Below are 19,660 nucleotides of genomic sequence, written 5' to 3'. Positions count from 1 at the left end.
TTTCTTTCATTTCTATTTCCTCCTTCCTTTCTTGCTCTTGCCCCCCAAAAGTATTTTCCTGATTATCTTTCAAAGAAACAACTTTTCTCACCACCCTTCCACCAATAAAACTACATTTCTTCTTCATGTGAAATGAAAACCTCCTAAAAGAACAGCCTAGAGTCACCCAAAACCACAAAACAAACTCCCTTATCCACCACCACCAGTTGATTCCAACTTACTTCTGTAAAGAACACATATAAAATGAGGTGGGGAGGGAAATAATCTCTAAGCAGAATTAATAGCTGTAAACATTATTGCTCCAGTTTTTATATGTTTTAATATGCTATTATTTGCAGGTTAATATTTCCCCTCAAAGCAACTATTGTATGCTGGCAGTACAGTGAATGTCTTTAAATGGCAATAGTGTGACTAAAATTAATAAGTACATCACTTTCATTTTCCTTCATGCTAATTAGCTAAAATCCTTGACATGCAGTTTCTTCTGCAACTGTAATTCTTAATAATTTTTGTTGTTGTTCCTAAGCTAATTTTAGAAGAAAAGTCTTGATGTGTGTCAGTTTGATGTATGTCAGTTTGACTGACATAGGAGTAAACAATTTTGAAAACAAGTAACAATATATATATTTTTAAAGTAACAATATTTTTTAGGAAGTTGATCATTATTATTTTTAAGTAAAAATTATTTTGTCTTGAAAATTAGTTACGAGGAAATTTAAAGCATGTTTCAAGGTAGAACTTAACAGTTAATATTAAATAATCTGCAGAACGAGAGAACAAAATGCTTTATAAACACAAGGAATAAAAAGTAACACTAATGATAAATGTTCGGGTTCACTGATTTCACATGCTGTTCAAAAACATTAACTCATTGTTGTGTATTTTTTTGTTTCACTTTTTCTGGTTTGATGTGTTTATTTTCTTTATTAGAAATAACTTGAGAAGAATAACAGATTTAGTTCTTGACCGTTTAATGTAAAATGTGATGTTATTGTTTTAAAAATAGATTGTTTAGGAATTTAAGAGAATGCTTTGTTCAGTTTTTGAGTGTGATCTGCTTATTTTAAGTATAAACATATGCCATGTACGAAATTTGCTTGGATAAAAACCTCAATACCACAATAATTTTCACAATAGAAAGGGAAAAGAAGCAACAGTTTTGGATGTATTTGGAGATTCTTTTTGTGTGTGCACAATGCAAGTTGAAAGCAAATAACATTTTTAAGATGGTTGTAGTTAATGCTTTTGTACGCATAAAATGATGCTTATATTAAATTGTTAAATTTACTCTTTACAGTGTAAAACTTTTTAATGGCTGTTTGTGTGCATGGAATGTATGTTCATACTAACAGACAATAAAACACCAAATGAAAATAATGCATAGAAATTTCAGTGTAAATCTAAAATTATTTAAAAAGCAGCCATCTTTTAGGAATGTGAAACAAATGTGTTATTTAAATCTCTTAATTCTGATTTAGGTAATGTCAAATTGAATACCAGAAAAGGCTGGTTGTTTGGAAAGTGGAAAAGGAATTGGAACACATTTAGTGTGCCGCCGTTGTACAGCAAATTGAAATTATGAATTTCATCCCGTGCTTATTAAAGCATTGTCTCGGAACATACGGATCTTTTTTTGTTTGTTTGTGTGTTTCAGATATTTGGTTTCCAGGCAGGGCTGACATCTTTGGATTGTAGGGGATCTTCCTGCGTACCTGTACCGATGATTCCCTCTTTCAGTACTGCTCTTTATGGTAAACTTTTGAAACTTCCCATGTGCTGGTAAGTATGATATGTTAAAGTGTGGTTTCTGTTCATTTTAATTTATTATCTCATTTGGGGAACTATCCAATGTGTGTCTTTTAATGAAGTCTGTTTTATGCAAGACACTTGAGAAAAATAACTGAAGTCATTGTTTTTTTCTGAGCTATCAAAAAGCTTTTGATCTCTGAAGTGTGGTAGTTCATAGCATCCTTTATGGTAATAATAACGCTAGTTTGGGTTAATAACTGCTAACCCATATAGGTTCTATAAAAAAATCTACTTTAGGTTAAATTAAGAGTTACATGTACATGTCTTGGGCCCTCCACAGTCATATACCCTCCCTTAGTATACCGCATCCCCTTTCAGGAGCAGTCACATAGATTAAAAGTTGCACATTATTACCGAAGCCAAGGTATTTATCTATTAGTTGATGTTTTATTTTGTATTCATGACAGCTATTGAAATAAGTGTAGCAATGGTATTTTTATTAGAATATTTAACTGGAATAGTAGATGCATTTTGGAGAAAGTTGATTTTGTTCTTTAGCATGTAGATTGATTATTGGGTTGCCTTTTATTTGGACATTTTATTTCCTGAATAAATTTATAGACAGACAGAGGTAATTGTTTAAATGTATGAAAAGAGTTTATATAAATTTATTTTCTAGTGAAATATTATTTCTAGCTTTGATTTTAGTTATTCATGTTATATCTTTGCTGTCTTATCTTAAGAAAGCTTGTTTTTGCATGGTATGCTTTCCCTTTATATATGAAAAGCAATATAATAAAAATATCTAGAAAAATATGAATATAAAATCATTGGATAAAGACTTACCTGGAATATTAAATCCCTTCCACTCGAATGGCAGCTTTGCATTTCTGTCATCTGGGCTATATTTCATGGGTTTTTTGAAATGAAATTGAACAGTCACATTGTAGATTATAACATTCTCATTTCACAGTTCAGAAAACAGTCTCAGGTCTAGAGACTGACATAAAAAACCCACAAATACCCAAGGTATAACCACTAAACCACTGGGACTCCCAGCTTCCATAATAAACATTTGTATTGTGAAAAAAACAACAACCCCCAATACCACAAGTATTATCACTGCTTTATTTTCCTCATTCTCATTTCCTTGATTTTCAACTATAACTTTGCTTTTAATATTAAATCTCTATCTTAATGTAACTCCAAAACTAGACTTAATTTTGCCTTTTTAAATATCTGTTGCTTTGTGCGTCAAATAATTATCCTGCAGATTTGACAAAACATAGCTGTGTTTAAAAAGTGATCAATCAAATACTGGGATGGTTCTCCTTGCTTTGGAGCAGAGGAGACAGTGGATTTGTTTGAACTCTTTGGGCTGCATTTGCAATTTTATCTTCACTGTAGTTTTTACTCTTAGAGTTTTTTTGGATTTTGGCTTCTGACAGATGTTTTCTGTATTTTACATAGAAAAGATGTTTCTATAGTACAGATTTTTTTCCTGCTTCTGTATTTAAAAAGTTTTAAAGATGTTTATCTGTTCAATCTTTAAACATTAGACACAGTAATTCTTGGTTCCTTTAGATTATAGGTATTTTAGTACTACAAGTGGACTCAAAATTAAAGCAAATGAGCAGTTCTTAAAACGCAATGACTTCAATTGGACACTTGACTTTATTAAGGATAGATTTTTATTCTTTTTTCTTATAAGGATAGATTTTTATTCAGGCTAGGACATACAGAGAATTTTAAGAGCAATAAGAAGATTAGAATCTCAGTACCTTTTCTGTAGATGAATTGTAAACTCCACAATTCTCATATATATCTCCTGTAGTTTTCAAAATCATGTACATATTGGCTTCATGGCCTTTTTTTAATTAACAATACCCACTGCTACCGAGTCAATTCCAAGTCTTAGGAATAAACCAAAATCAAACTCACTGTCATTGGAGTTGATGCTGTATGATAGGGAAGAACTACCCTGAGACGGTAACTCTTTTCAGGAATAGAAAGCCCTATCATTGCCCTGAGGAGCATCTGGTGATATCGAACAGTTGACCTGGTTATTAGCAGCCCAGTGTGTAACCAATATGCCACCAGGGTTAAGTCATAAAGTAGTGCATATTGATTATTGGAGAATAGAAGTTATAAAAATGCATACTGAAAGGATCTAAAATTAGTTTTACTTATATTATTTATGAAGTAATCGTTATCCTTGTGCTCACTGCTACTTAATTTTGAGATAAAAGAATACTGAGTGATATAGCTCTTCGAGGTGCTGTTACATTTGGAATTTGTTCACCCAAGGCACTGCTCATTCTGATCACCAGTTGAGTTTTCTTTTGTAAAACTGTAACAGTTTTATCAAATAGACTATATTGTAACACGTCCAAGAAGATATGAACACTGCCAGTGTACAGCCACAGAGCCAGACCTTTCAGCATGGTCAAGGGTTCACATACTAGTGTGGAAAAATTCAGCATAGTCTTCAGATCCTCTTGGAACTGCCATACATTGTTGGAGCAAGTTTCTGCATGATTGGAATCCCTCAAAATGTGTCCGTGTGCCCTAAAAGTGTACTTGTACCACAGTCCTGTGGTTCGTACAAAATCTTTTAAAAAGAAATTTAGGTCAATTAAGCAGTGAGAAAGACAGCAACTTTCATTTCTAATTGTTAACAGTTCACATATTCATTTTATACCTGAACTTGAATTTTCTTTAAGAAATGTTCTATTCTTCACTTTTGTCATAGGTTATAGGTTGGACATACAAAAGTATGCTAGCCATTAATCTTAAATTCAAATTTACTTTCTTAAATAAGGAAGAAATCCATGCTCGACTTCATCTCATTAATCTATACATTGAAGATGATTTAAGAGTAAATCGACAGTGAAAATTCACTGCTCTGAAAAGTTGGACATACCAGCTTTCTCTTCCCATTTGGCTAAATTATTGAAATATTTTCCCACTTTGTTTTAACTCTCATTGTAGCAAATAAATTCATTAGAAATGAAACTTCATATAGCATGGTAGATGGTTTTAAATCTTGCTAGCACTCTCTACTCTCAGTGTTTTTGGGGTGGGGGTATCCCACCTGAAATCTCAAAAAGGAGAACTGTGGGTGATGGAAATGGTTAAGTGATGAGTTGGTAACACAAAGATTGACAGTGTGAATCCACCCAGAAGTGCTTCAGGGGATAGGTGATTGGATCCAGAAGGTCACCACCATGAAATCCCTGTGGATTGCATTTCTACTCGGAATCACACGCTTGCCACAATAGGAACAGACTTGACAGAAACAAGCTTAGTTTTCAAATCTCAGATTAGGCAGACAGTAGTGAACCACGCACTGGATGGCTCTGCACTAGGCTTCATTTCTCCTGTAAGAAATCTGGGGAGTCATAAAACTAAATCTCATGGAATTGTGTCATGTGACTTGAGGCACACTTGCCATGTCTTTAAAACACTTCAAAATTACTAGTTTAATTTATTTAATAATACTTAAAATCTTTATAAAACATTTAATATTTGTATTATATGATACAATGAATTTATTATATAATACAATAAATATAATAACTATATACTATTAATAATATACATATGCATAGCAGTGTTTACTATAAGCATCAGAAATGTTGATGTTTGTAAAATTTGGTGTAAATAAAGCAGTTATCTGTGGAGGCTAAAGTTTACTGTAATGAATCCTTAGAATATTGTCAAGCCAGAAATCTGTAAATGATCTCATAATACAATGTTTTTATGTGTACATATGTATGAATGTGAGGATATGCTTCTTTGATTATAAACTACTGAGTAACTTTTAGAATGTATCATTACTTTGTGATCACTTCTAATGCTGTTATATTTTTATTCATTGAAATGTTTTAAATTTGCATGCCATATGCATTTAAAATCTCATGAGCATAATTATTTTTCAAGATATATAGGTGACTATGCCAGTATAGACCAGAGAAATTTTAATAGCTCCACAAATTTTATTAATTGTAATAGAATATATGAGCCAGCAACATCTGTATAGCAGTCTCATATGCAAGGGATTATTATAGAGATTTCACGTATAAGTCTTACCCTGTTAGTGCCTATAACCTGTTGTCGATGAGTTGGTTCTAACTCATAGCAGCCTTATGGGGCAGAGTAGAACTGCCTCATATGATTTCTAAAGATGTAAGTCTTTATAGAAGCAGGCTGCGGCATCTTTATCCTGCAGTGTTTGATGGGTTCAAACTACTGACCTGTTGGTTAGCAGGCGAGTGGTTCAACTCCTGTGCCACCAGGGCTCCTGTTAGTAGTTGGTTGGTTATGTGTACATAGTAGGTAGTGAAGTTAACATTAAATTCAAGGTCGGTCTGAGTGCAGAAGACCACAGAGTAGCTCTTTCCTCTACCAGCAGTGAGAGAGTCTACTGCAAGGTCATCCTTAAGTATCCTTTACTAGGAATAACGTTGCTAACTAGTATTTTTTTTAATAAACAGTTTTATCGAGATATATTTTGTGTAGCATAACTTCACTCATTTCAAGTCTACAACTTAGTGATATTAGTAATTTTACCAGGTGGTGACATCATGTTTATAAATCAGTTTTAAAACATATTGATTTCTTCAGTTGTAATCCCACATGTCCATTTAGAGTAATCCCCAGACCCAGCTCCAGGTAACCACTAATCTGCTTTCTCTGTCTCTATAAATTTGCCTTTTTTTGGCATATAGTCAGAATTCTGCAGTATGTGGTCTCCTTTGTTTGGCTTTCTCCATTTAGATCCCCTATGACTGTTGACATGTGTTAGTTGCTAACTTGTTTTACTCCAAATCTCTATGAAGCTTCTTTGTCTGGAGTAACATTTTTCAGGCCGGCAAATAACCATCCACACTGTTATCCAGAGTTGGTTCAATTCTAGAGTTGGATGAGGGGTTTCCAAACCTTTTTACAGTTGTTGGTATAACTGTGATTTGGGAAGGAGTTCTAGGTGCCACCTTTTCATCCTGAAATGGACAAAGATTTTTTTTATTGTAATAGTTGAGAAATTTTAGGGGTGGCAATGGCATTTAGGTTCCTTTTCTATTCTTCAGGATTAAAAAAAATATATCTTATGTTTATTAATTTGTCTTTAGGTACTTTAAAAATACACAAATATATCTCAGAGATATTGCAGGCTTGGTTCCAGACTACCTTAATAAGGTGACTTCTAGCATTAAAGTCAGTCACAGGAATTGTGATGCTTGTTTCTTTCTTCTTTTTGCCCCTATCATTTTATTGGGGCCTCTTACAGCTCTTATAACAATGTACATCAATTGTATCAAGCACATATGTACATTTGTTGCCATCATCATTTCCAAAACATTTTCTTCCTACTTTGAGCCCTTGGTATCAGCTCCTCTTTTTCACCTCCCTCCCCCACCCTCCTACCTTCAGGAACCCTTGATAATTTATAAATTATTTTTATTTTCGCATTTTGCTCTGCTGTCTCCTTCCACCCACATTTCTGTTGTTTATCCCCTTGGGTTGTATGTTGATCATTGCGATTGGTTCCCTCTTCTCTCCCCTCCTTCCCCTACCCTCATGGTGTCACTACTCTCAATATTGGTTCTGAGGGGTTTATCTGTCCTGGATTCCGTATGTCCAGAGTTCTTTTCTGTAGCAGTGTACATACTCTGGTCTAGCAAGATGTGTAAGATAGAATTGGGGTCGTGATGGGGTGGGAGGGGGGAAGGAGCATTAATGAATTAGAGCTCCGGTTCTCAACCTGTTGGTCATGACCCCTTTGGGGGGGGTCATATGACCCTTTCACAGGGGCCGCCCAAGACCATCAGAAAACACATATTTTAAGAACCTAAACACTGTTCTCTATCTGTCTCCAGGCAGGTCTGTCCACATGCAGATGCCCCCACATACGAGTACCCCGCGTGCAAGTCATGCTTCAAAACAAAATTTCATTTATTTGTCATTAGAAATAGATATTTCACAATATATAATTACACATTGTTTTTGTCACTAATCACTGTGCTTTATGTTCAATTTGTAACAATGAAAATACATCCTGCACATAAGACTTATGTGCATATATTTATAGGTTCAGTAGTAGGGTAGCAGATGGACATTGGGCCTCCTCACGCATACTCCCCCAATACAATAGCACCTGGCCCTGCTAAATGGTCATTGCATGATATCCACCTACCCTACATGATCACTGAAGACAGACGTGTATGTAAGCAAACGAGGTGAAGAAAGCTGATGGTGCCCGGCTATCAAAAAGATATAGCGTCTGGGGTCTTAAAGGCTTGAAGGCAAACAAGTGGCCATCTAGCTCAGAAGCAACAAAGCCCACAGAGAAGAAGCACACAGCCTAAGTGAATACAAGGTGTTGAATGGACCATGTAGCAGACACCAAGGAACAAAAACAATCATTGTGTGATCACCTTCCTCACATAAAAGCTGAAGACGAAGGTGTGCGTAAGCAAGTGTGGTGAAGAAGGCTGATGGTGCCCGGCTACTGAGAGATATAGCATCTGGGGACTTAAAGGCTTGAAAGCAAACAAGCGGCCATCTAGCCCAGAAGCATCAAAGCCCATACGGAAGCAGCACACCAACATGGGTGATCGTGAAGGGCAGAGGAGACCAGGTCTCAAACAACAAAGGCGGCGGGGTGGTGATGGGAATCACATCACCGTGAATGAGGGGGAGTGCGTGATGGGGACCCAATGCCCATCTGTAGACAGCTGGACATCCTTTCCAGAGGGGTAGTGGGGAGGAGATGAGTCACTCAGGGTTCAGTGTAGCAACAGTGAAACTCAAAAACTTCCTCTAGTTCCTGAACGCTTCCTCCCCTCCCAATTATCATGACCCCAATTCTACCTTGCGGACCTGGTTATACCAGAGGATATACAGCGGTGCAGTAGGGATCTGGAAACACAGGGAATCTAGGATGGACGAACCCCTCAACACCAGCGGTGGGAGTGGTGACACCAGGAGGGAAGGGGGTGTAGAAAGGGAGAACTGATCTCAGAGATCTATGTGTAACCTCCTCTCTGGGAGATGGGTAATGGGAAGGTAGGTGAGGGGAGATGCCGGGCAGTGTAAGATAGGATAAAATAATTATTTATAAACTATTAAGGGACCAGGGGGAAGGGGGGAGCAGGAAGAGAGGGGGAGGGGACAAAAAAAGGAAACCAAGCTGATTCTAGGAACCCAAGTGGAAGGTGAATTTTGAGAATGACGAGTGCAACAAATGCATAAGGATGCTTTGCTCAATTGATGTATGTATGGATTGTGATAAGAGTTGTATGAGCCCCACTAAAAAGATTCATTAATTAAAAAAAGAAAATACATCCTGCATATCTGATATTTACATTACGATTCATAACAGTATGAAGTTATGAAGTAGCAATGAAAAGCATTTTATGGTTGGGGTCACTACAATATGAGGAACTTTATTAAAGGGTTGTGGCATTAGGAAGGTTGAGAACCACTGAGCTAGAGGAATGTTGTGTGTTTCTTTGGTGCTGTACCACACCCTGGCTGGCTTGACCCTTCCTTATGACTCTTCTGTGAAGGGATGTCCAATTGTCTACAGATGGGCTTTGTGTCTCCATTCCGACCCCCTATGTTCCCATCAAATTGGTTGGTTGGTTTGAGTCTTCTCATACCTGATAACTGATCCCATAAACACCTTGTGATCACATGGGTTGGTGTGCTTCTTCCATGTGGGCTTTGTGCTTCCCTGCAAGATGGCTGTTATTTTAACTTCAATCCTTAAGACCTCAGATGCTATGTATTTTGATAGCTGGGCACCATCAGCTTTCTTCACTTGCTTATGCACCCATTTTGTCTTCAGTGATTGTGTTGGGAAGGTGAGTATCACAGAATGTCAGGTTATTAAAACAAAGTGGTTTAATAGGTTACTATGTATATTTTATCATATTTAGATGTAGTAGTTAATATCAAGTAATACATTTACCAATTTCTGAAAGACTTAGGAAAATAAGCAAGGCACAGGCTGTTCAAATTCTGGTCAAATAGCACATAACTGAGAACATTTGTGTATCTAAAATATATAAAGAAATTCTCCAGCTTAACAGTAATACAAACAACCTGATAAAAATGGGCATCCCTTCAGAGAAGGGTCACCAAGATGGGATGAGTCAACCAAGATGCTCTGTAGCACCAATGAAACACAGTTTTCCTCTGGTTCTTTCCACACCCCTACCATCATGACCCCAGTCCTGCCTTTCAGTTCTGGCTAGACGAAAGCATGTACACAGGAACAGATACTAGCTCATGACACAAGGAATTCAGGTCAGTTAAACCCCTCTGGAACAGAAATGGGAGTAGTGATACCAGGAGGAAGGTGGGGGGTGGAGAGGCGGAAAGGGGAACTGATCACAATGGTCAAGTTATACCCTGTCTCGCTCCCCCAGGGGGATGAACAACAGAAATGTGGATGAAGGGAGACAGCCGTTGGTTTAAGATATGAAAATAATTTATAATTTATCAAGGGGTTATGGGTCAGGGAGAAGGAAGGGAAAAAGGAGGAGCTGATATCAAGGGCTCAAATAGAAAGTAATTTTATAGAAAATGTTGGTGGCAACATAATTACAAATAAGCTTGATACAAATGATTTATGGATTGTTGTAAGAGCTCCCAATAAAATGACTTAAATAAAGTATAATAAAGTTGGGGGGGAAGACCATCAAAGAGGGGGGAAAATCAGGCAAAACCTTGCACAGACACCTAATCAAGGAAAATATACTAAGCACCTGAAAAGGGACATGGCCTGCAGTTATCAGCGCAATTCCGATGAACAATCGCCTGGGTATTCTGCCACATATCTTCACCTTAACAATGATTAACAGTGAAAAAAAACGAGACCCGTTTGGGGTGGGATGCAGCCAGAATCTTCCCCCACTGCTGGTGGTAGGTTTAAAATAGTATGGCCATTTCGGTAATTACGTTGACATGACCTAAATTTAAACGAACTATTCTTCTTTGGCTAGCAATTCTATTCCTAGGCACATATCTTAGAAAAATGAAAACAAATGTCTACAAAGCGTTGGCACAAGAATGATTATACTAGTCATAGTTATAATAATTCAAATTTGGAAATAGATTAAACGAATTGTGCTCATTACATTTTACTGAAATACAGCTTGACAATGAAGAAGACTGAAATGTTGGTGAGCACAGGTGAAAAAAGATGGACACAAAAGAAACAATGCATGATTCTATTAGTAGGAATTTCTAGAATAGACTGAATGTATGTTGAAAACAATTTGGAGAATGTTTGGAAAAGAAGAGAAAGGATTGACTTTGGAGAAGGGACACAGGGAACTTTCTTGAGAGATTAAATTTCTCTATTTTAATCACACGTGAGTTATATAATTAATAGTATTTGTCAAAGCTCACTAAACTTTAAATTTTACTGTTTGTAGAAAACCCCCGTATTTGTGCATTTTATCTGAAACAAAAAAAAAACCCAGAACGTTGAGCAAAATTAAATTAAGTATGCTATTTTCAGTGAGAACAATTCTTTAAAAGGTTTGTATGTGTCTTAGACTTGATAAAATAGAAATGTGTAGGATAATGGGGTTTCTCATCCAATATTTTGTAAAAGAGGAGGACTGTTGTTATGTACCTTGATATTGTAGTAGGCTTAGAAATATCAAATGAATTTACTGTTTTTAATATAGGCATACATTTCACAGCCACATCTTTTTGTTCCTATTGTACCCTATCTCTCTTATTTAACTTCTCTGCTTTTTTTGAATTAGTCTTTTTAAAAAAATTGTTATTAATTGGAAGTTAATATATCATTCCATTGTTCAGGCAGGTGAAGCAGAATTGTACAGTTACTTCCACAATAGGTTTCCAAACATTCTTTTTCTTCCTGGTCTCCTTGACATTGTCTCCCTTTTATCCTACTCACCCCCCCGTCCCTCCCCCCACTTTCCACCCTCCATTAGTCTTTCATAGTTCATGTGATGTACAGAAGTTTATACGGGTCAGTGATTGTTGGCTCTTTCAAAAGACTGCTTTCATTAAATGAAAATTTACTCGGCTAAACAAAGTAAAACTGTTGAGGTGAGAACATGTTGGAATTTATTTTAGGGTCAGTTTCGGGTTGGATCTTGCCCGTATGAGCCCTGCTGATGTGGTGCACTAAGTATTGGCGTGCTAATCTGAAGGTAGGGGCGAGCTTGACTCCACCAGCTGTTCTAAGGGTGAAAGATGAATCTACACTCCCAGAAACCCTAAGGAGAAGGTCTGCTCTGCCCTGTACAGGTCCTAGAAATTTGGAGTCAACTTGATGGTAGTAGCCCCCCGCCCCAGGTTTCTGCACAACCAATGTTTGAATGAAAAAATGAGTATATTTTAAGGTTATTAAATGTCAATTTTCAAATCAGCCGAGAGTGAGTTTTTAACTGTACTATTGTGTACCATATAATAGTCTGTACTGTTCAGTGTTTGCCTAAAATCACTGTGTTAATGTAGGGTCATCTTCCTTTGGGGCCATGGTTTTCAGAGAGTTGAGGATTACAGCAGGTTTAATCTTCAAAGTTTTAAGTACTCGTTTTTAAAATGTGACTTTACTGAAGTATAATTTACATACCATAAAATGCCCTTGATTTCCATGTACAATTCACTGATTTGGAATGGAGTTCCTTGACCACGGTATGCATATACTCTCACCATATTGTCCCCACCACAGTAAAACCCCCGGGCCCTTCACAGTCTCTCGTTGGCTTCCTTGCTTTCTAGATGTATAGGTCCATTGTGGATTTTTTTTAACTTAAATGAAATCAGCAAAGTATATGGTCTTTTGTGTGTGCTTGCTTTCACTTGGCACATTTTTTATGTTCGTCCATGTACACTTGTCAGTATTTTATTCTATTGAATAGATAGACCTCATTCTGTTTTTACACTCACCAGTTGATGGAGATTGAATTGTTTCCACTTGTCTTTGTGTGGCTTTTTGTTTTCATTTCTTATGAGTAGACACATGGACTGGAATAATTAGGCCATGTAAAATTTTGTTGTACTTTTAAAGACATTTCCCTTTAATTTTTTAACACGATTGCATCATTTTGATTTCTTAGCAATGTACAGGATTCTTGTTTTTATGTATTTTTGCCAATCTTTGCTATTTTCTTCTTATTACATCTATTTCCATGCATGTACATATCTCATTACGGTTTTTAGAAGTATTTCGTTTGAATTTGTAGTTCATTGTAAAAAATCAAGACTACATTTTTATTTTAGTCATATAGAAGATTCTAATTTTCTCCTAACAATTATTAAATGTCTGTTAAGTTCAAATAACATTTATTTTATAAAATTATAAAATATGTTCTCCTGAAGCAGCACAATAGAATATGATTTGTATTTTGCAGTCATTTGGAAATGTTAAGAGTCTTAATGTAAGGATATGTGAAGGTAGCTAGTGCTGGTGTCGATAAATGGCAAAGGGACATTTAATTCAACTTTCATGAAAAGGTAATAGCAATATTGATAGAAATTATAATAAGTGTATTTAGACCTAGAAATCCCATACTTAAGAGTGAAAATGACAGGAATAGTTAAGTATTGGTCAGCTAACCTAAGGTTTCTCTGTTCAAAATCACTAGCTACTCTTCAGGAGAAAGAGGAGGCTTTCCACTCCCATAAATGGTCACAGCCTGGGACACTGTGAGTCCACATCGACTTGATGGCAGTGAATGAGTGACAGTGAACATTTTCTAACAACCTAAGAATAGATTAGTATAGGGATACTTAAGTAATGCATGTTTATGTAATATAATATCATTTATGCATTAAAAAGACCAATATTAAAAAAAACCTCTCTATGTACTGGTTTAGAGGTACGTTTTTTAGTACAAAACAGTTGCATGTTATGCAATGAGTACCATCAGGCCCAGGCATTACATGTATGTTCATTTAGGAAGCTGAGTAGAGGAGGGGGTGGTGGAGAGGGATGCCAATAAAAATTTAAATGAGAACATAAGCAAAAACCAGGTTGCCTGTTTATAATTTATAAGCATGTGTATGTCTACATTGAATGATACACAGAGGTCTTACGTTTGTATTCTAAACTCATAAAATTGGTTATCTTTTGGGGAGTAGAGGAAGATTGCAGTGAGGATTGAGGAACTTTACATTGTTTGCTACCACTAAAAAAAGTTTCTTTACAGCAAGTATTTTTTAATTTAGTCATTGTATAGAGAATTAAATACAAGTTTCTTAGTTTTTAAATTGCTTTCACTTCTTTAGTGAATTTTTATAGTCACTTTATTTTGGAAGCAGTGAACTAATCTTATTTTACTGTACAGGATATGAGTAATAACAAAAATACATTTTTGGAACTAATTTGTAGATTCAAACTTTGCATTTGGGGACTCTATATAAATCTTTAGAACCAGCTGTTGCTAAGGATATTCTTTCAATTGCTCTGAGGTGTGTTGATTTTAAAAGAATGGATGGCTGTTTCTGAAGTGTATGTAGAGCAAAATTTTTATGGTATACCTGTGAGCGTGAATGGATTGTTTAATTTGTTGGCATCAGCAGTAAGTGCTTTTTCCATGTTTTTTTTACTTAAATATTAAAAAGATTTCTTTATAGAAATGCCAGGTTACTCAAAAACTTTCATCAGCTCTTTATTATAATTTATCAGCAAATAGTATAAGCTGAGTCTTTAAAAGTGTTTGTTAATTAGGACTTATTCATTTCCAGTCCTTGCTACTACAACTCAAGACCTACTTGTTCTATTCTTTTAAATTTATCCTGGAGTTTTTCCAAGTTGAGTTTTAATGAGTTGTTTATCCCCCTAGTTACATTAGGATTTATTTTTCCCTAGAGAGTAATGTTTGAATTGATAGTTTTTCAACCTATTCTGTAAAATGAGCATATGCTCAGACTAGGACTTCTGGTTATGAGAAATAGGTATTTGTTAAGGAAGTTATTTTATATTCACCCATTATAGATGCTAAAATGTAGGTTTAGTGATTTTCAAGATAATGGGTAAATCCAGCAATTGTTAAGACATTTTTACTGTGAATTGAGTGATTTTAAAAAAACAAAGTTTAACAAATATGTAGTAGTGTAAATTACAACAGGAATTAGACTTTTATTTTATGCATTTTCATTGACATTAAAGCCTGAAATAAGGGCTTGAAAATAAGGCCCCCCGAAAATAAGGCCCCCCCCTGAAGCTACCATAACTCTGGACTCTGGACAATAGTGGTGGGCGTTGCCGCAGAGCTCACTGTGGCGCAGACAGGAAGTCTCTTTGAATAAAACAAACAAACAGTAAATGTGTACCGTATTCTTCATGGAAAAATAAGACATCCCCTGAAAATAAGACCTAGAGTATCTTTGGGAGCAAAAATTAATATGACACTGTCTTGTTTTTGGGGAAACGGTATGTATGTATGTATGTATGTATGCTTACTATGTATAATCATTTTTAAATGATATGCTTCTTTTCAAAAGCTACCAGCGTAACTGACAGAAGTAAAATAGAATATACTTTTATTTGTATGTAGCTCCAACTGAAAGGAAAAAAAGAACGCATAAGAACATGACCTGTGCTCGCTTTGGCAGCACATATACTAAAATTAGAACATGACCTACACTTATCATATAATAGTTTTTTTATTACTATGTTCTGACTTTTTGCAAAAACTGAGTTATTCCTTTGATTTTAAATAACTGCTTTCCACACGTAGATATTATTAAAATGTAGGATGATTTATGGTTTCAGTTTGCATAGAACTACTTTCACATCTTTCTTTTGTATTTGCAACTATTTTAAGTGAGGTTTGGTGACTTAAAACTTAAGCGCAGGTATACACAGTAGGTGAATTCATTAACATAGTAAATACCAACTTGTAAAAAAATGTCATTTAGAATTTATAATGTAATTGTTATAAAGACATGGCTGTCTGCTACTCTAAAGACAAGAAAACCCAACCTAGTTGTTGAGTCTGTTCCACATTTTGGTAACCCAGTGTGTTAGAGAGGAGGACTCCGCTCCATAGAGTTTTGAAGGCTGTGGGCTTTCAGAAGCAGATTGCTAGAAGGCATCTCTTGGAGGGTTTAAACTGCCAACCTTGGCCATGGTGGATGAATGTTTACCCAATTTTTCCCACCCACCTGCTCCATGCTGTCATTGTTGGGGTCCCGCTAGTGTGTTGTAACTGACAGTGCATGTACAACACAATGAAACACTGCCTAGTCTTGCCTCATCCTCTCATTAGCTGCTGGGTTGGAACCCATTGTTGTAGCTACTGTGTCGTTCCTTCTCAGGGAGGATCTTCCTCTTTGTTGGTGACTCTGCTTCACTGAATATGGCATCCTACTCTAGGTGTTGGTCCCTCCTGATAACACGCCCACAGTAAGACTTCTCAAATGACATGCACTATCTGGCTAAAAGATAGAATGGCTAGATTAATTGAAAACGTTCAGAATGCTTAGTTTCTTCAATTAGTATCATTACTAATGAAATTGTTTTTTGGGGGGAGGTTAAAGAGTTTGAATAGAAGTTTGATAGTATTTGATAATATTTTTATTAGTTTTAAATTTTGATGGAGTCTGTTTGTTTCCTTTTGTTACTTATGTTTTTGGTGATGTAGATAAGACACTATTGCCTAATCCAGAATCATAAAGATTTGCACCTATGTTTCCTTCTGTGAGTTTAGGGGTTTTATATCTTTGAGTCATTTTGAGTTAATTTTTATAAGTTATATGGTAGAAGTTCAGATTCATTCTTTTTAATGTGGACTTTCAATGTCCCAGCACTATTTGTTGAAAAGACGTTCTCCTCATTGAGTTTGCCAAAAATTAACTGACCGTGTGAAAATTTTACTTAACCCTGCATACTAAAGTGAGAAGGACGGGAATGGACGTCGCGCGATGTGGAGGGAAATGTGGATTCGCATGTGCACATGTATTAAAAGTTGCATGAAAGTGGTAGAGTACCGTATGAAAAAAAATTAGTTGACCATAATAGATGCTTGTGATTATTCCTTGATGCGCTTTTAATGCACTGATCTGTGTGTGTGCCCTGATGCCAGTACTGCGCTGTTTTGCTGACAGTATTTTTGTATTGAGTTTTGAAATTGTAAAGTTTAAGTCCTCCAATTTCTTTTTATTACTCCCACCCCAAGATTGTTCTGGCTTTGTTGGGCCCCTTGAAATTACATGGTTTTTTTTTTAACATTTTTTTTTAACACAGCGTGATCATTGCTAGGATTTTGGGCAATTTTGATAGCGATTGTATTGCATTTGTAGGTAAACCATGGTAGTATTGTCACCTTAATAATACTGAGTCTGAATTCTTAAAAATGGATGACTTCCATATATGAATGTCTTCAATTTCTTTGAATAAAACTGTATAGTTTTCAGTGGATAATTCATACTTCTTTAAATAGATTTATTGCTAAGTTACTGTTTTAGTAATACTGTAAATTTAATTGGGTTCTTAATTTCATTTTCAGATTATTTATTGATGTGCTTAGGAATAAAACTGATATTTTAAATACAGCTCCATATTTTGAAAGTTTGCTGAGTTAGTGTATTAACTCCATTTTTATGTGTGTATGTGTATATTCATAGGACTTTATCACATCTGTGAATAGAATTAGTTTTATTTCTTCTGGATTGATTTTGGTATCTTTATTTCTACCTCATTTAACTTCCTCTCTATTTCTCTACTACAAAGTTGAATAGAAATAGCAAGAGTGGACTTTCTTTTCTTGTTCTTTATCCTGGGAAGAAAAAATTTTACTCTTCATATGGAGTCTCTTAAGTTTTGTAAATAATTATATGTTAAGTTGTTAACTGTTTTTCTCATGGTAGAGTGTTAGATTTACTTAAGCAATGTTTTAAAATGTCAATAGAAATCATCATTTGAAGGTTTTTTTTGCCTTGTTAATATGATGTATTATTATTACATTGGTGTATTTCCCATGTTGAAGCATTGTTTTGTCCCTTAGATAAATTCCAATTTTGGATTTAGTGTAGTACCCTAAAAAAATGAATCATTAATTTAGTAAAGTTTATTCTATATATTATATGAGGAATCTTCAAAAAGTTTGTGGAGAAATAAAATTAAAGATAGTAGAATTTTTCCATGAACATTTTGAAGCTCTTTCATATTCTTTGGTGGGTTTTGCAAATGCATATATTCACTACTATAGTATTATACAGAATAGTTTATTTTCCCTCAATATTGTTGAATTTCATCTCCTGATTCCTCATTCGTCATACTTTGCTTCGCCCCTGTCCTCAACCCTCTGGCAATCAAAGATCTTTCTATTTTCTTGTAATCACCTCCCCCCAAATATCATATAAGTAGAACTATGCAGTATTCAACCCTTTTAGATTTCTTTTACTTAGTAATGTGGATTAAAAATTTGTTCATATTTTCATAGCTTGACAGCTTATTAGTTCTTTTTAGCCCTGGATAATATTTCATTGTCTGGTTTTACCACAATAGTTGTTTATCCATTAACTTATTGAAATACATTGTTTATTTGCATTGATTTTTTTTGTCAGTTACAGAGCTGCTGTGTAAACATTTGTGTGGAGGCTTCTATGCAGACAAATGCTTTCAACTTATTTATGTAAATACTTAGGAACATAATTGATAGATTGTATATTCATTTTTATTTGGAACTGTCCACACTCTCATTTAATGTACATGCACCATTATTTCTTACTGACATAGCATATTGAGAATCTTTTCTTATACTTATATGCTATCTGTATATCTTCTTAGGTGAGATAGGTGTTTGGGCATTCTACCCATTTAAAAGATTGAGTTAATTATTGATAGCTTAATTGTAACAGGTTTGTGTGTATTTTGGTTGTCAGTTGTTTGTAAATGTTTTTCCTATTCTGTGGCTTGTTTTTATCATTGTCATTGGAAGAGAAGGTTTTAATTTTAAGCAATTTGGTCAGTTTTTCTTTTATGAATTGTGCTTTTGATGTTATACCGATAACTTATTTTGGAGCCTGAGATCACCCACATTTTCTCAAATGTTGTCATTTAGATGTTTTATAGTTAATATGTTTTACATTTAAGTCTGTGATTCTTGACATTAATTTTTGTGCACGGTGTGAAGTCCTTGTATGAAGTCCAAACAATTGTGCCAAAACTTTTGGGCACAGATTAGTTGCAGAGAAGATGAGAGTTGTCAATGTGAATTTTAAATGTGTAGGATTAAGATTTAGAAGCATTTCTTGCAAGAATTGAACAGGAGATGAAATATGTCCTTCACCAGTGAGCCCTATGACATGGCACAATCGAAACCCTGGCTGTGAAGAGGCAGACGGGTCTCACAGCAAAAGGATTAGTCAGGAGCCAAAGACATGGCAGCTATTTTGGGGCTGCTCAGTGTATTTGATAGACTTTCTGGAGGGCCAAAGAATGGTACCATACATGTATTCTGAGAGAGTTTTGAGAAAACTAGCCAAAACTTTAGCATAAAAACACCCCAGAAATGTCCCCAGACAGTTATTTCCATCATGACAAATCTGCTCATTTCTGCCCTCAAACAAGGACAATTTTATGATAGGTTTCTAGGGGAATTCATTAGGTATCAGCCTCACAGTTCTGAATTGGTTCCTTCTGACATCTTTAATTCCATTGCCCTCAACAAATATACTTTATGATTTTAGTTCTCTTAGTTTTATTGACGTAAGTTGTATTTCTTAGGATAGCATGTAAAACAACAGATTTATTGACATATAATTAATGTACCACACAATTCAATGGGTTATATTAGTAAGAATTGTGTATTCCTCCACACAATCAATTTTAGAATATTGTTTTCTTTTTTGTATCCATTATCATTAGCACCCCATTTCCTTCCAACCTCTACTGCTGTAACCCTAAGAA

The 19,660-nt window shown here is 35.3% G+C and overlaps 1 protein-coding gene across 3 annotated transcripts in view; it reads left to right on the top strand.

The window, feature by feature from the left end:
- The window catches only part of VPS13B (vacuolar protein sorting 13 homolog B), a 731,003-nt gene that overhangs the window by 89,000 nt on the left and 622,343 nt on the right, over positions 1 to 19,660 (top strand). For all 3 annotated transcript variants that reach the window (XM_075549441.1, XM_075549440.1, XM_075549439.1), the window contains exon 16: positions 1,655 to 1,779. In XM_075549441.1, the coding sequence (XP_075405556.1) occupies positions 1,655 to 1,779 (125 nt within the window). The remainder of the gene's footprint in view (positions 1 to 1,654; positions 1,780 to 19,660) is intronic.

The sequence above is a fragment of the Tenrec ecaudatus genome, chromosome 5, assembly GCF_050624435.1.
Source record: "Tenrec ecaudatus isolate mTenEca1 chromosome 5, mTenEca1.hap1, whole genome shotgun sequence".
Lineage (NCBI taxonomy): Eukaryota > Metazoa > Chordata > Mammalia > Afrosoricida > Tenrecidae > Tenrec > Tenrec ecaudatus.
Note: the sequence above shows the minus strand (reverse complement) of the source record. Positions and strands in the feature narration are given on the sequence as shown.